The 14,575-nt window shown below is 39.9% G+C and overlaps 1 protein-coding gene across 3 annotated transcripts in view; it reads left to right on the top strand.

Annotated features, from left to right (window-relative positions):
* ADCYAP1R1 (ADCYAP receptor type I) overlaps window positions 1-14,575 on the top strand; it is a 150,548-nt gene that overhangs the window by 29,041 nt on the left and 106,932 nt on the right. For all 3 annotated transcript variants that reach the window (XM_059475740.1, XM_059475733.1, XM_059475748.1), the window contains exon 2: window positions 4,242-4,390. In XM_059475740.1, coding sequence (XP_059331723.1) covers window positions 4,307-4,390 — 84 coding nt within the window. In that variant the 5' untranslated portion in view covers window positions 4,242-4,306. The remainder of the gene's footprint in view (window positions 1-4,241; window positions 4,391-14,575) is intronic.

The following is a 14,575-nucleotide window of genomic DNA, read 5'->3' as shown; positions in this document are numbered from 1 at the left end:
AGGTTTAAAGGAGATGGTTAAAATAGGTCAGACAAAACACTTCCTTCACATGTCTGCTTCTCTCTGTCGATAAAAAAGGAAACTTGACAATGAGCTCATGTGTGAGGATGTCTCTCCCAGGTTTCTAAAATTAGGAGACATGTCCTGGGTCACTGAGGGGTTGATTTCCTAATTCTGCTCATTGCTGGTGAGCAGGAACAGGAGGAAGGGGCACTGTGCCTTTTCAATGAATGATGTAGCTGGAATACCACATTTAGGAACTTAGAGGAGGGAAATAATAAAATGCAGTGTTTCATTGAGAGCCTAAAGATAAAAAAAAATATTATTGAGTGCATAATGAAAGGTGTTCCAGCCCTCAGGAGAGCTGGTCAGGGGGCTGGAACACCTCTCCTGTGAATTCAGGCTGAGAGTTGGGACTGTTCATCCTGGAGGAGAGAAGGCTCCAGGGACACCTCAGGGCACCTTCCAATGCCTAAAAGGGTTAAAAGAAGTCTGAAGAGGAACTTTTTGTGCCGTGAAAGTCCAACGGGGAATGGCCTTAAATTAAAGGAAGGTGATTGAGATTAGATATTAGGAATAATTTCTTTACTGTGATGTTGGGTTGCACTAGAACAGGCTGCCCAGAGAGGTTGTGGTGTCCAAGGCCAGAAATCTGAACTAGTGGAAGGTGGCCCTGTCCATGGCAGGAGGTTGGAATGATGATCTTTAAGGTTCCTTCCAACCCCAGCCATTCTAGGAGTTCATAATCGCCTGTTCATATATTTTGCACCCAGTAATTCTCCACCTGTGTTTATTCTTCATAGGGAAATGTTCTTCATGTCTCTAAGAAGCACTGGATTTACTGTGCGTGGGATGGTTGATTTTTCTGAAATGTATTCTGTGACCGTGTTCACAGGGGTCTTAGGATGAGGGAAGAGATGAGGATCTGACTCCCTGTTTCAGAAGGCTGATTTATTATTTTCTTTATTATTTTAAAACTATACTAAAAGAATAGAAGAAAGGATTTCATCAGAAGGCTAGCTGAGAATAGAAAAAGAAAGAATGAATAACAAAAGCTTCTGTCTTGGACAGAGTCCGAGCCAGCTGACTGTGATTGGCCATTAATTAGAAACAACCCCATGAGCCCAATCCCAGATCCACCTGTTGCATTCCACAGCAGCAGATAATCAATGTTTACATTTTGTTCCTGAGACCTCTCAGCTTCTCAGGAGAAAAAATCCTAAGGAAAGGATTTTTCATAAAAGATATCTGTGACAGTATTGAGTCTGCAAAACCTCAATATCTCCTGCACGTTGTCAGAAGCTTTCAGATTTCCTCACCTGGGCAGGAGCTTGGTCATGGGGCAGGAAGAGGATGGGATAGAAGGCCCTGGACACTGAAGTGAGATGAATTAAGTGATGAATTCCCATTTGATCATCACTGGTCTAAACCGTTGTGGGTCATTTTGAAATGTGTTGGTTTCCTTGGTTTCCTTTCAAACCTTTGTCACACGTCCCAGAGGACCACAGGAAGGAGCCCAGCAGATCAGGTGGCTTATTTTGCGTGAGATCTCAGTAAGAGCTCATAACTGCCTTGGAAAGCCACAAAAAATCCTTTCATTCATCAGAAAAGTTCCTCAGCTTCATTCATCCAGAGGGTGCACTCTGTGATGCTGTATAACAATTTCACCCATATTTGATAAGGGGACTTTTTTATCCTTTTGAGAAGTGATTTATTAACTTTTTATGCCTCCCTGGGAGTAGTCCCATGGTACCTTGAAAGGTCTCACTGTGGGGTTTTGTTCATTATGGACATCAGATTGTGCACCTATGGGCTTCTCATGGAGGAACTGTCCTCACCAGCTTCCAGAGACCTTTTTAGATGGAGAAAGAAATGGGGGCTTGCAGCAGAACAAGTTTTGTCAGAGCTTTTCCAACCTGCCCTTGAAGCAACTCAGATGCTTTCATAAAGAATCTGCTGTGGCACTGAAAGTGTTTCCAGTGGACAAATGAATTCACCTTCAGAGGGGATGAATTATTTCCTTAAGTCGCTAGGTGACCAGAACAATGTTCTTTTTCTTTTTTCTTCTTGTATATCAACCATGCTTGAAGTAAACCCCTGAAACCCATTCTGTTTTAGCAAAAATCAGCTGATTTTCTGTCTCAGACACTTCTACAGCCCTTCTGTTCCACCAGAGATAATGGAAGATTGTTTTGAGGAACTGTTTATCCATAAGTGAAAGGTGCAACCCCTCTGTTATTGGCTCTTCTGACTTCCCTAATTTTAATTACAGTGGGAGATAAAACAACCACATGAAGCATCAGTAATGAAATTATGGGATTTATCAACCAGTGACATCAGAAGAAAATATAATCATTCAAGCTTCCCTTCCAAATCCAGTACTGATATAATTATTTCTGTTTCTCAACACTGAGTGGTAATGCTTTATCAGCATTACCTATATATTTTAAAAAGGTTTATTTTTCTAGTATAACATAGGTGATAGTTATTGGGGAACTAGCTGGGCTTTAATTGGTGATAGAGATACCTTTTAATTGATAATAGAGATAAGTAGCCTTTAATTAGTAATAGGTAGACTCTGAATGTATGTATAATATACATGACAGGACGAGCTCAACATTATAAAAGGTTCTGCTGCAGGTCCAGGGCAGAAGTTCTGGAAGCTGTTATTCCCTAATAAACACTCCAGTCTCCCTGGATGACACCAAGGCCTCAGCCCAGTGTTTGGTGCAGGTTTCCATGACTACCTTGAAGGCAAAAAATGAAGTGTAGTCTTTTATTTTCCCTGCAATATGTGAGAGAAAAGCCATGGAATGGTTTGCAGATGTTCCTGTTGTCTCTTTAGAGGCTCCTTTGACACTCAGACAAGACAGAAAACAGTCACCCTCTACTTTTCAAACCTAGAAATTGCCAGGTTAAAGTAAAAAGGTGTTCTAAAAGTCACCCCTTTTCCCCCAGGGCATCTCTATGTGTCCGTCGATCTCCCACCCTTCCACTGCATTTTGATCATTTCCTGATGAATTACAGAATGAAAGGGCAGAATCCAACCTCCCCACCCCTCTCTGGCTCTTCTGGGCTGAGCTGCACGCAGGAGTGCAAATGATCAGGAAATAATTTCAAACCCAGTGGCTGCTAATGCCTCTGTCTGGTTTTGTCTTGCTGCTGTTAATGGAATTCCAGGTCCTCAGGGCTGAATGTCACCAGGGATGTTTGCTGTCCTCCTCAGCTGAGATCTTATCCATTGCTCATTATTTGATAAACCATCCGAAATACAGTTAAGTAATTAAATTCAGTGCCAGAACAGAGCGTGAGTGACTGATCAAGTGAGGATAGGAGAAAACAGATCAGTTTAGAGTGAATTTAATGAATCATTGTTCTCCCAAAATTTAGAGAGAGATTAATTTTCCTCTTTTATTTTTTTAATTGAAAGACTCTCTCCTTTCTAAATGCTGATGTCCTGGCAGTGTGTTGCAGTCTGTATAAAACTTGAGTGTCAGTATAAAACTTGAGTGTCCTTTGGGTCTAAAAGTTATTTTACAAATCATTCCTTTACAAATCAAAGTAGGATAATGAGAAATAAATCCAGATCTTAAACCACATTCCCGCCAGTCCTCAATTCTTTCAAGGCAGAGGTCAAGCAATGGAAATCACAGATATGGATGACATTGTTGTTCATATAAATCATTCCTGATTATGTCCTGGGACGAATCTTTAGCCTGAGACTACGGTTCATTCTTTTGCCCCCTACTGCCAAGTTCTCAGAAAAGTTATTAACAAGCCTATTAACAGGTAATTAACAAGCCTATTAACAGGTTATTAACGAGTCTAGCAATGGATTTTGTTATCTGGACAAACTATAAGGGGAACCAGGCCCCTAAAAAGCCCCCAGTTTTGCTTTTAAGACACCACTGAAAATGATGAAGTGTGAACCACAACTTCAGAGATGAAGCAGAAAGTTCTTTTTTCTTGTTCTAAATAATGCACCCTTGCTCCTCTCCTGGGTACAATTTAGGTGCTCGCCACTACAGAACCTATTCCAGCATTTCTTTGACACAAGTTACTGATCACTTTTTGCCTTAAAATTAGATATCCAAGACCACCTTTAACATCTGCAAAAGCCTTGTTGATCTCTAATAAGTGCCACTTGCAGTTCAAGCGTTGGGTTCTCTGTTTTCTGTCCATTTCTTTTTCATTCTCTCTGTGGTTTACATATTTATAATAATTTCTCTCTTTTGTTGCAGAGATCTTGATGTGAAGACCTCAAAATATCAGCAGAGCCTTTGCTTCAGTCCTAATCTCAGTGTTAATGGACAAAACTTGTCCAAAATTAGGAGAGAAGATGGCCATCAACTGGAAGGTCTGCTTCTTCAGCCTCGTATTGCTTCCTGTGGTAAGGAAAAATGATTTTATTTGCATTATTCTGATACAAATCCATGTTCTCCAGGCCAGCATTTGACAAGAAGGAAGGATCTGCTGCTGCCACTGATTCTGGATTTTTCTGGGTGGTCTCATAGTTTGGGTTAAGACTTTTCCAGCCTCCTTTGTTAATGAATTAGGGCTGCGATCATTGCTCATCCTGAGAAGGGCAAGTCCATCCCTTGAGGGCATTTGTTCACTGTTTTTAACCAAGATTCAAAACAAAATAAAGTCATAATTAGAAAAAACCGAACAAAAAAAAACCAAAAAACACAGTATGTCTTCTGTTTCAAATCCATTGGTTTAAAAATATTTTTATTTCCAGACAGAGGGATAAAATTAAATATTCCCTTTATCCCCTTCTATGAAACCTAAACTTTGAGATATTCCAGGCAGTGCTTTTGGCGGCCTCCATTTTGAGAGGAGCAATTTTAAGAAACAATACAAATGGGCCTCTAAAGATACTAAAGGCACTTAAAGTCATCCATCATCCTTCTGAAGATATTCAACTCTTTATGAAGATGACAGGGATTAATTTTCCCCACAAGTCTTTACTTGCTAAACAACATGCTCTTCCATTAATAACTCTGTGTTAACACATCTGGGAATTGTAACTCTCCCTCTCCGTTGTCCCCACACACAGTGACTGCACCTCTCCTCACAAAACAGCCACAAAAACACTGAAAAAAGATATTTTTTTTCTCTTTGTAGCTGTGAGGATTCGTACACAAGCCCTGCAATAACCTGTTGTTGCATTCAGCACAATTCTGTGTTAAACCATTGCTCACAAATGTGCTTTTCAGCTCTTCTCCAGGAGCATTGCTCACAGGGATTCAGTGACAAACAGCACCAGGATTTCCATCCTCCAGCTCATTCCCCCACAGAGCCTTCTACAACTTCCATGCAAATGCTTTACACTTGTTTAATACACAGAATATTTTCACATTTGTGCACTTTAATAGTCAGTATTCAAAAAAATTCATGACATTTAGTTGGTTTTATGTTTAAATGACAGCTGTTTATTGTGATGCTGGTGTGACCAGAGCATCTTTCAGCAGTTTTTGCAGAGTTTTTTGCTTTTGTGTGTCAATTATGTGGCCTGTCTTCTACAATGCATAGCAGGCAGCACAGAGAACTTGGTTTTACTTTGGCACACAAAAATACATTTTCTTTCCTTCTGGCTCTTATTTAGAGTCCATTTCACTGCACATCTGAAACGTGGCATAATTCAGCTAAATTCTGCAGAATTGGGTTGGAACTGGTACCATAGTTGTGTTCATCCAAATAATATAGTCCTTTACGTATAAATATATGACCTTGGAATTTTTATCTAGAGCATGGCTCCTGTGACTTTTCCTTTGATTTCCCACTCAGGTAGAAATGATTACTTATTAAAAACTGAGTACGATTAATTTTTATAATACATTTCTATCTAAGTTAATGGGGAGAAACCCCCCCAAATTTAATCTGATTTAGGTACTGTGAGATTCCTGATTATAAAAGGAGTTTAGCTCAAATTCAGATGCTGGTTTTGGACATAGAAGTGTTGATGACATGGATCCTGCTGGGAGAAACTGGAAAGCTGAATTCCTGGCCATGCAAGCATATTTTTTCAGACTGCAACCAAAATAATTAAATGATCAAAAGACAAAAGGCATTTTTGTTAAATGACCAACAGCCTTCAATATTTCAGTATTTTCAGTGCTCGGCTCGAGACTCTTGAAAGGTGTCTTGTTATTTAGAGGTGAGCAGTTTTTAATTAAGGGAAATAAATGAACAAATCTCTTGAGCTCTGAGATGGGTGACCTTCCTGGCAGATGAAGAAGGACAGCAAATTCCCAATTGCTCACGTTTCAGGACATCACTGTGGTTGCTGAGCTGGATAATTAGTGATCAGCTCCAGCTTGTGGAAAGAGCAGTTCTTAATGAAATACCAAATAGCAAACCAGAGCTAATAAGAAAAAAAAAAAAAAAAGCCCTGCTTTTTTTTGCTGCTTCTGCAAAGTTTGTGATTTTTTTATGATTATAAGGTTTTACTGCAGTCTTTTGCAGGAATCCAGACATTAAAGTTAACCATTTAAAACATGTGAATTTGTGTGTTTGCTCACCACAGAGATTACACAATAATTTGTGTATAAGTATTCATTTCTCATTGAATCGTTACATTTCTTTTCAGAAGCCAGATTTCAGGAATGATATAATGTTATTTCTGTTTCTTCCCTTGCTGTCATTTTTTTCGCAGTTCTTGTGGTAACACATTTCTCTCCACTGGGGCACACCCTTTCCCTGTGAACCATCTGCAATGTGCTGTGCTCCTGACCTCAAATTGGCACTTCTCCGTCATGCAGATTTTCCAATTTTCTACCAAGGGAGTGGATGTGACTTTTAAAACAATTGGAGTAATTGAAAGTCATTTAGACTCAACAATGTTCCTGGAAAAATACTGTTTGTAAAGTGGTTTCCTCCAAGCACATCTGGTCAGACCCATTTAACCCCCAAAAGCCCCAAAACTGATGTCCACATCCATAAACAAATCAAGAAAAGATGAAAAGAGAACCAAGTATGAATGGGAAATTCCAGGTGGCTTCAAGTATAGGCTCTGACCAGACAAAAAGGATATAATGTGCTAAGAAATAATTAGAAATGAGCATTTTAAGCCAGTTCTAAGTGGCAGAGTCAAGGGTGATTCAGTTTTTCATGTGCTTTCCACAAAAGCTGTTCTGCATTAACCTACTCTATGAACCCCTCAGGACTGAAGGCACCATGATACCTGCAAGGCCTTTATAGGAATTCTTGAACTTTACTTTTTTCTGCCATTTATGTGCTTTCCTAGATTTAAGTGCCTATATTGCTGTCTTAGCTGGTTTTAACCCATTTCTTCTGTCTCAGCTCTTCCCAGTAATTTCCATTCTTTGCTTTGCATGAAACTGAACATCCTAGGATAGTGGGAGGAGTCCCTGTCCATGGCAGGGGGTTGGAACTGGATGATCTTTGAGGTCCCTTCCAACCCAAACCTTTCTAGGATTCCATCATGTCATTTTTTTGGCATTATGACTTTTCTGACTGGCATTTGGATTGACTTTGCATTCCATTCATCTGTGATAACATCAGGCTATGTGTTATTGGTTTGTTTGGTTTTTTTTTTTTAATTGGAAAATATTAACAAAAGTCATCATAAAATTATGGAGAAGAAAGGATCCCAAACCATCATTCCTTTGTCTGGTTCCAAATGTACTTGAGAAAACAATGAGTTTCGTGACTCACAAAGTTGGCTTGGTGTATGAACTGAATTTTAAATGTAACTGCAATGCAGGTGTTCTAACTGTCCAGAATAATTCCATCGGATGCATTTCTTTACCTAATACTTGGAATTTCTTGTGGGTACGTATTTAATATTGCTACACTTAAACGTTTCCAGTGGCAGAATATTCTGGGTAATGTTTGATCAGCTGGGGGAAAAGTTCTCTTTGATGGTGTTCTCGGGTTGAGGGAGGAGATGAGGATCTGACTCCATGTTTCAGAAGGCTTGATTTATTATTTTATGATATATATTACATTAAAGCTATACTAAAAGAATAGAAGAAAGGATTTCATCAGAAGGCTGGCTAAGATAAGAAAAAGAAAGAATGATAACAAAGGTTTGTGGTCGGACAGAGAGTCTGAGCCAGCTTAATTACAAACATCCAACATGAGACCAATCACAGATGCACCTGTTGCATTCCACAGCAGCAGATAATCAATGTTTACATTTTGTTCCTGAGGCCTCTCAGCTTCTCAGGAGGAAAAATCCTGAGGAAATGATTTTGCATGAAAGATGTCTGTGAAAATTCTCCCTTAAAAAAAAGAGAGAAATATGGAAAAGGGAAGGTGCAAGTGATGCCTCTTGTGTAACAACACTGAAGTGTGATCTCTGAGTGAGAGTCAGGTGGGCAAACACAGATGATTTGGAGGCAGCACCTCAGAGGGCAGAGAATGAAACTGGATCTGATGGGAGTTAAGTAATTCATGAAGAGCTGAGGAGAGGAGCTCAAGTGTTTGCTCAGCCCCTGTTTGCTGCAGGGGGGAACATTTCTCCATTTTCCCAGGGTGTGTCGAGGCTGCGGAGCAGAGAACTCTCTGTATCTCCATTATTCATCCCTGGCTGTCACTGCCAGTGCCAGGCTGCCTTCAAATAGAATCATCCACCTTCCAGCCTCTGTTATTTTTAAAAGATGAGGCACAGTGTATTTCAGACACAATATTCTACGAGTTTCTCTCCAAGCCTGCAATGCTTTTAAGCCCAGCCCAAACATGAGACTCCTCAGGCACAGACAGAAAAGCTTGGATTGGTCCCTGCTCTTTAAGCAAACCATTTTTTCCATTCCAGGGCTTAATGAGAGATCTTTTAATGAGTTTACCTGCCTGGTGATTTGTAGCATCTCATAACCCTGTTAGAGAAGTCAAGCTCTCTGTAGGACTGCAGGTTTCTCAAACACAATGCAGAGTTGCATGAGGCTTCCCTGTTATTTATGTAAAGAAAAGATAAATATTTTATATACAAACACAGCCTGGGGACTGCTGGGAATGTTCTCCATAGGAGATAAAGGCTCAGCTAACCAAGGCATTAATGCTGCTGGAGCTTTTCCATTTTTATAGGAGGAGCTGGTGCTGGGGGAGAGCTGGAGAAAATAGCAACCTCTTAAAAGGCTTGTTTAAAAGAGAAAAAACCAAAATCTTTGGATGTGTAATACCGGGTAAAACAGTTCCAAAGAGAAGGTTCAGAATTCTGGTATCACAAAAGAATCATCTGAGAAAATCAGCGTGGCCAAACCACAGAGGCCTTGCTACCAACCAACTTCAAGGATATTCCAGGGGCACAAAAATTAGGATTTCAAGTCCCAGATGGTTGTTCCCATGTTAGTTAGGTGGGATAGGAGCTTACAGAGAGTGCCAGAGTGAGAGTGGGATTTCCTCCTGCCATAGCTCTGAGTCTCTGTAGAATTTTTTCTGAGAAACTCAGTGTTTTTACATTCCTGAAGTCAGGATTATTGCAGAAGCTAAAGAAAGAAACCTGGTTAAAATGTAAAAATTTTAAAATGTTTTTTATAGAATTATAAGATGGTTTCTGTTGGAAGGGACCTTAAAGGTCAGGGATCCTGGGCAGGAACACCTCTCACTAAACCAAGATTTTCAGAGCCCTGTCCAACCTGGTCTTGTAGATTTTTAAGCTCTTTAAGCTGATTTGCACAAAAGATGAATGGCAGGAGGAGAAAAAAGTCTAAAAATACACATATTCTACCCAAATGTGGTTCACAACACTGTGAACAAACACAAATATCTACCACAACTTTCCTTTGGACAGACAAAGTATCTCAGTCTTAGAAATGCAAAGCAGCAGGTAACAAAGCAAAAAGTACTTGCCCTGTTTTATATTAAATTTTCCATTTTTTACCCTCTGGAAGCAGCAATAATTTCTGTGAGAGGCAAATAAAATGATGACAAAACTGATTTAAAGGCATTAATCATTGTGATTTTTTTTCCCCTGCTGGTTTTGCATTCACGAGCTTGCAGGAGGGTTGGATGAGCAGACAAATAACAAATGGGGAATTAGAAAGAGTTCTTTAAAATGGAGGTTGTAAGAAAAATAAAATCAAATCAGAATCAGTGATTTTTTTGTGTTGTTCAGCTGTTAATACCCAGCTCCTGGAGGGATAGTGTTCAAGTCTCTAGACTTACAAAAGTGCTGCCTGCAATTCCTTGGGTTTACTGACTCAGCAGCCCAGGAGGATTTCTTGAGGAGAGAGCTGTGATGCAGAACCAAAGCTGCATGGAGAGCAGGGGGAAATGGGAGCAAAAAAGCAGGAGGAGAGGACAAAACTATGAAAAAAATCCCATTTACAGCACTATTCCTCTATCAGGGATTTGCCTCTTGTATTCCCTCCTGCCCCTCTCAGCAGGGCTTGCAATAAAGAGATTTTTCCCAATCTGTGAAATGAACCCTGCTGCTTCTCCGAGTGAATTTGGGTGCTGCCTGGGGGTCAGGGGGTGATGCTGGAACCCTTCCTGGGCGAGCAGGTGGGGACCCCACAAACTCTGCAGCCCAAACTCCCAAAGATGGTCTGAGCCCAGCTGTGGGGTTGGGAAAGCAGAGTTTGCCAGGATTCCAATGTGCTGTGCTCCTGACCTCAAACTGGCACTTCCCTGTCACGCAGATTTTCCAGTTTTCTACCAAGGGAGTGGACGCGACTTTTAAAATAACTGGAGTAATTGAAAGTCGTCTTGGACTCCACAATATTCCTGGAAAAAAAACTGTTTATATAGTGCTTTCCTCCAAGCACATCCTGTCAGACCCTTTCACCCACAAAAGCCCCAAAACTGATGTCCAAAGGAATAACAACAACCTGGTTGTTCAACCTGCCAGCTGTTTAACCTCTGTGAGGCCCTTTAAAATGCCCTGCCAGCACTAAACCCTGAAGTTCCTGTCCCTGCAGTCCCCAGGGCACAGAACCCAACCCCACAAACCCTTCTCTGCTTCCCCGCGCCAGGGCTGAGTTGCTCACTCCAGGGAAACCTTTGCTCCTGACAGGAAAGTTGTGTTTCTCTCAGATTCATTTTCCACATGTGGAAATGCAGATTTTGGGGCTGCGGGTCCCATCTGTACCAAAATCTGATGATACCTTTCTTGTATGCCATGCCATGCCAGTTTTGCGTAAAAGGACACCATGGATGAAGCAGAGCTGACTCTGAACTTTCCTCTGTGTGTGAGCTAGGGCTGAGTTCCGCATCTAAATAAGTCAGGAAATTCGCTTAGAACCATAATTAGCCCTCTAAATTCTGGATATGCAGATTAGAATCAGAGAATCCAGGGATGGTTGGGTTGGAGGTGACCTTAAAGCCCATCCAGTGCCACCCCTTCCATGGCAGGGACACCTTCCCCCATCCCAGGGTGCTCCAAGCCCTGTCCAACCTGGCCTTGGACATTTCCAGGGATCCAGGGGCAGCCACAGCTTCTCTGGGGACCTGTTCCAGAGCCTCAGATGAAGATGTTAATCCATATTTATATATAATTTTGATTCTTCTATATTTCGTATTCTTCTGTACTTAGTGATTGAGACCTATAGACATTGGTAAAACCCATCCTAAAATCCCCCTGATGCTCTCTTTACTGCAAGGCCCTAAAAAAATTATTTGAGACTAAACTTTGGTCTCTTTAGCTTTTTGGAACTCTCATTTTTATTGGGCGTGTATAATAAATGTTATGTGCATCAGGAATAGATGGCAGTAACTCACTCTTGCCCAATTGATTGTCTTGAATTTTCAGTATCTTGTGACTCATCTTGGTGGGGAGGTTTGTAAGGTTATCACAAATGCTGTTTACTACTCTTGGTTCCAGGAACACATTTTTAAAATTCAATATTAAATGTATGTTCTTGTATGAGTGAGGGCAGATGCCAATGGATCTTTATGCCTGGACTAAAAAAAATACTATAAATGCATCCATTAAATACTTCAGAATCATCATAAAAACACCCCAAACCCAAAGATGATCTATTTTAAACAATACCAAAAAAAATATTTTCCCCACAGAACAACATTTAAAAAATATTCTGTAGTACTTTCACAGAATTATTACTTCCAATAGAGTTCAAAGAATCCAATCTCAATTCAAACCACTTTTCCCCCTTTTTTTTTTTTTGCATCTGAGATTTCTGAATACTTATGTTCTTCAAACAAGAAACAATATGGAAATGAACACTTTTTAACACTCCTCAATTCTTTTAATAAGAAACAAATAACAATTGCTTGTGGTTTTTGGTTTTGGGGTTTTGGGGTTTTTTTTGTTTGTTTGTTTGTTTGGGTTTTTTAATGTTTTTTTTTGTGGGTTTTTTTAGGTTTTTTTTGTTGTTGTTGTTGTTGTTTTTTGGCTATCAGTATGGTTTAGACTGTAAATCCCATCAACATGTTGAGGGAAAATAGTCTCAAGGAACATCTTTGATACAGATTTAATTTATTCTGGGGAGTTTTATGGTTTCCCAACCTTTGTACATGCTCAGTGCCTGCCCTCACTCTTCCACCCTCCTCTGGATCTGGATTTCTCTGGAGGACTTCAGAGTGATGAAGGATTTTACTGTTCCTGCCCTTCCCAACAACACATTTCTGCAGTGCTCTTTTCTTGTTCTGTGGGCTCCTTTTGGAGCGCAAAATTCTCTAAGGGAATATTAATTCTCTAAGGGTTTTAGACAGAAGAAAACACTTTATCTGCTCTCTCCTCTTTCCAAATGATTTTGGCCCCACAGTCTCTCTCCAGCTCAGAATCTGTGACCAAAATGTGTTTTTGAGGGGTTATTAAGGCTTAAATCCTAGATTTCCTTGGGCTTGAAGACTTCTACAACAGTTAGTCCCACTGATAATTTCATATTTGGGAAGGGCAAATCCATAGATTTTAATTTTCACCCACTCATAATTGCATATTTGGGAAGGGGCAATCCAGAGATTTTAATTTGGTTTTTTTTTCTTCTTCCCTAATAGCCACATCTGAACATTTTTGATATTTGACATAAAACTGTTTTTTAGACATTTACTTTATGCTTTCTTGTTTGCCAAACGCTTGCAAGATAACAGATAATGCAAAATGAAGATTGGGTTCGATTAAGGATATGCTAAAGCTCAAGGGTAGCAAGTTGTTTCCACTTCCTCAGAGATATTAAAATGTTCTTTTTCCTGCTGCCCTCTGGCTGAGCTGGTTTTAGTTATTAGGTCTCTGCTAATTTTCTCCATTATTTAAAAAACATAAAAGAAATACCAGATTTGCTCTGCAACAGCAATTGAATTCTCATGTAATTTCAATCTAAGTCAATTTGAGCATCTCTTCCAGCAACATAAATATGTGATATCTAAGCCTTTTGGACATGATGTGTTGTTTATTTTGTCTGAACTCATTCAGGAACACCAGGTGAACAAACTGCACCTCATTTAAAATAGCCATTTACTCTCACTGTGTGTTTTCAGTTTAAAATGTTTGCCCCCCAAAATGATGAATTTACTGTTCATCCACAAGTGGCTGCAGCTCTGGGAATTCCCAGGAAATCTTCATTTGCAGAGCAGCTGTGGGAGAGCCAGGAATTTTGTACAGCATCATTGGGAATGGGTGGAAAGATGCTGAAGGGCTTTTAAACCCTTAGAACAGGAAACTAATATGGTCACATATATGGAAATAAATTGATTTTTCTATTCCTCCATGTACCCTACAAACTCAATGCTGTGGGTCAGTTCAACTGAATTTGACAGAAGAACCATACTCTCAGAAAAATTGAATTTCTAACAGTTTAATGTGAATGTTTAGGCAGAGATTTTTTCTTATTTCCTCACTGAAAGATAAATTCCACAAGAAACTCAATAAACTGCACCTGTGGGAGAGCCAGGAATTTTGTACAGCATCATTGGGAATGGCTTGAAAGATGCTGAAGGGCTTTTAAACCCTTGGGACAGCAATTAATATGATCACATATATGGAAATAAATTGATTTTTCTATTCCTCCATGTACCCTACAAACCTGAATGCTGTGGGTCAGTTTAACTGAATTTGACAGAAGAACCACAATCTCAGAAAAATTAGATTTCTAACAGTTTCACATGAATATTTGGGCAGAGATTTTTTCTTATTTCCTTACAAAAGATAAATTTCATTAAAAACTCAATAAACTTGTTAGACAGAAGAGTGTCCAGACTGGAGCTCGTCTTCGGACAAGGGTTGATGGCTTTAAATGGAAAAAGAGGAGATTAAATGGGATATTAGGAAGAAATTCTTCTTTTTTAGGGTGGTGAGGCTAAGGAGCTCTGGCTGACTCTTCTTGCCTTTTAGAGATTCTGAGTTTTACATCTTCAGTATCCTGAAATGATTTTTTTTTTTTAATAAGGGAAATGTTGGGTTGTGTATTCCATCTCTTTTGTAGCTGAAACCCTTAAAAAATGTCATTGGTTGGATGTGATGCCCTCAGGTCGTTATTTCATTGCACATCCCTATTTTTCTGCCTTTTTCCACACATTTCTTTGCACATGGCCTGGTGTCCAAATTATTGTCACCCCCAAAATCCATGGATAGCACATGGCAGAGCAGCTTGGGGACACCCTGGGTGTTCTGCAAAGCAATGCCTTCACTTTTGCATTTATACACTTTTTC

The sequence above is a fragment of the Ammospiza nelsoni genome, chromosome 1 (assembly GCF_027579445.1).
Source record: "Ammospiza nelsoni isolate bAmmNel1 chromosome 1, bAmmNel1.pri, whole genome shotgun sequence".
Taxonomy (NCBI): Eukaryota; Metazoa; Chordata; class Aves; order Passeriformes; family Passerellidae; genus Ammospiza; species Ammospiza nelsoni.
The sequence above is the reverse complement of the archived record's forward strand: the minus strand, read 5'-3'. Positions and strand labels throughout refer to the sequence as shown.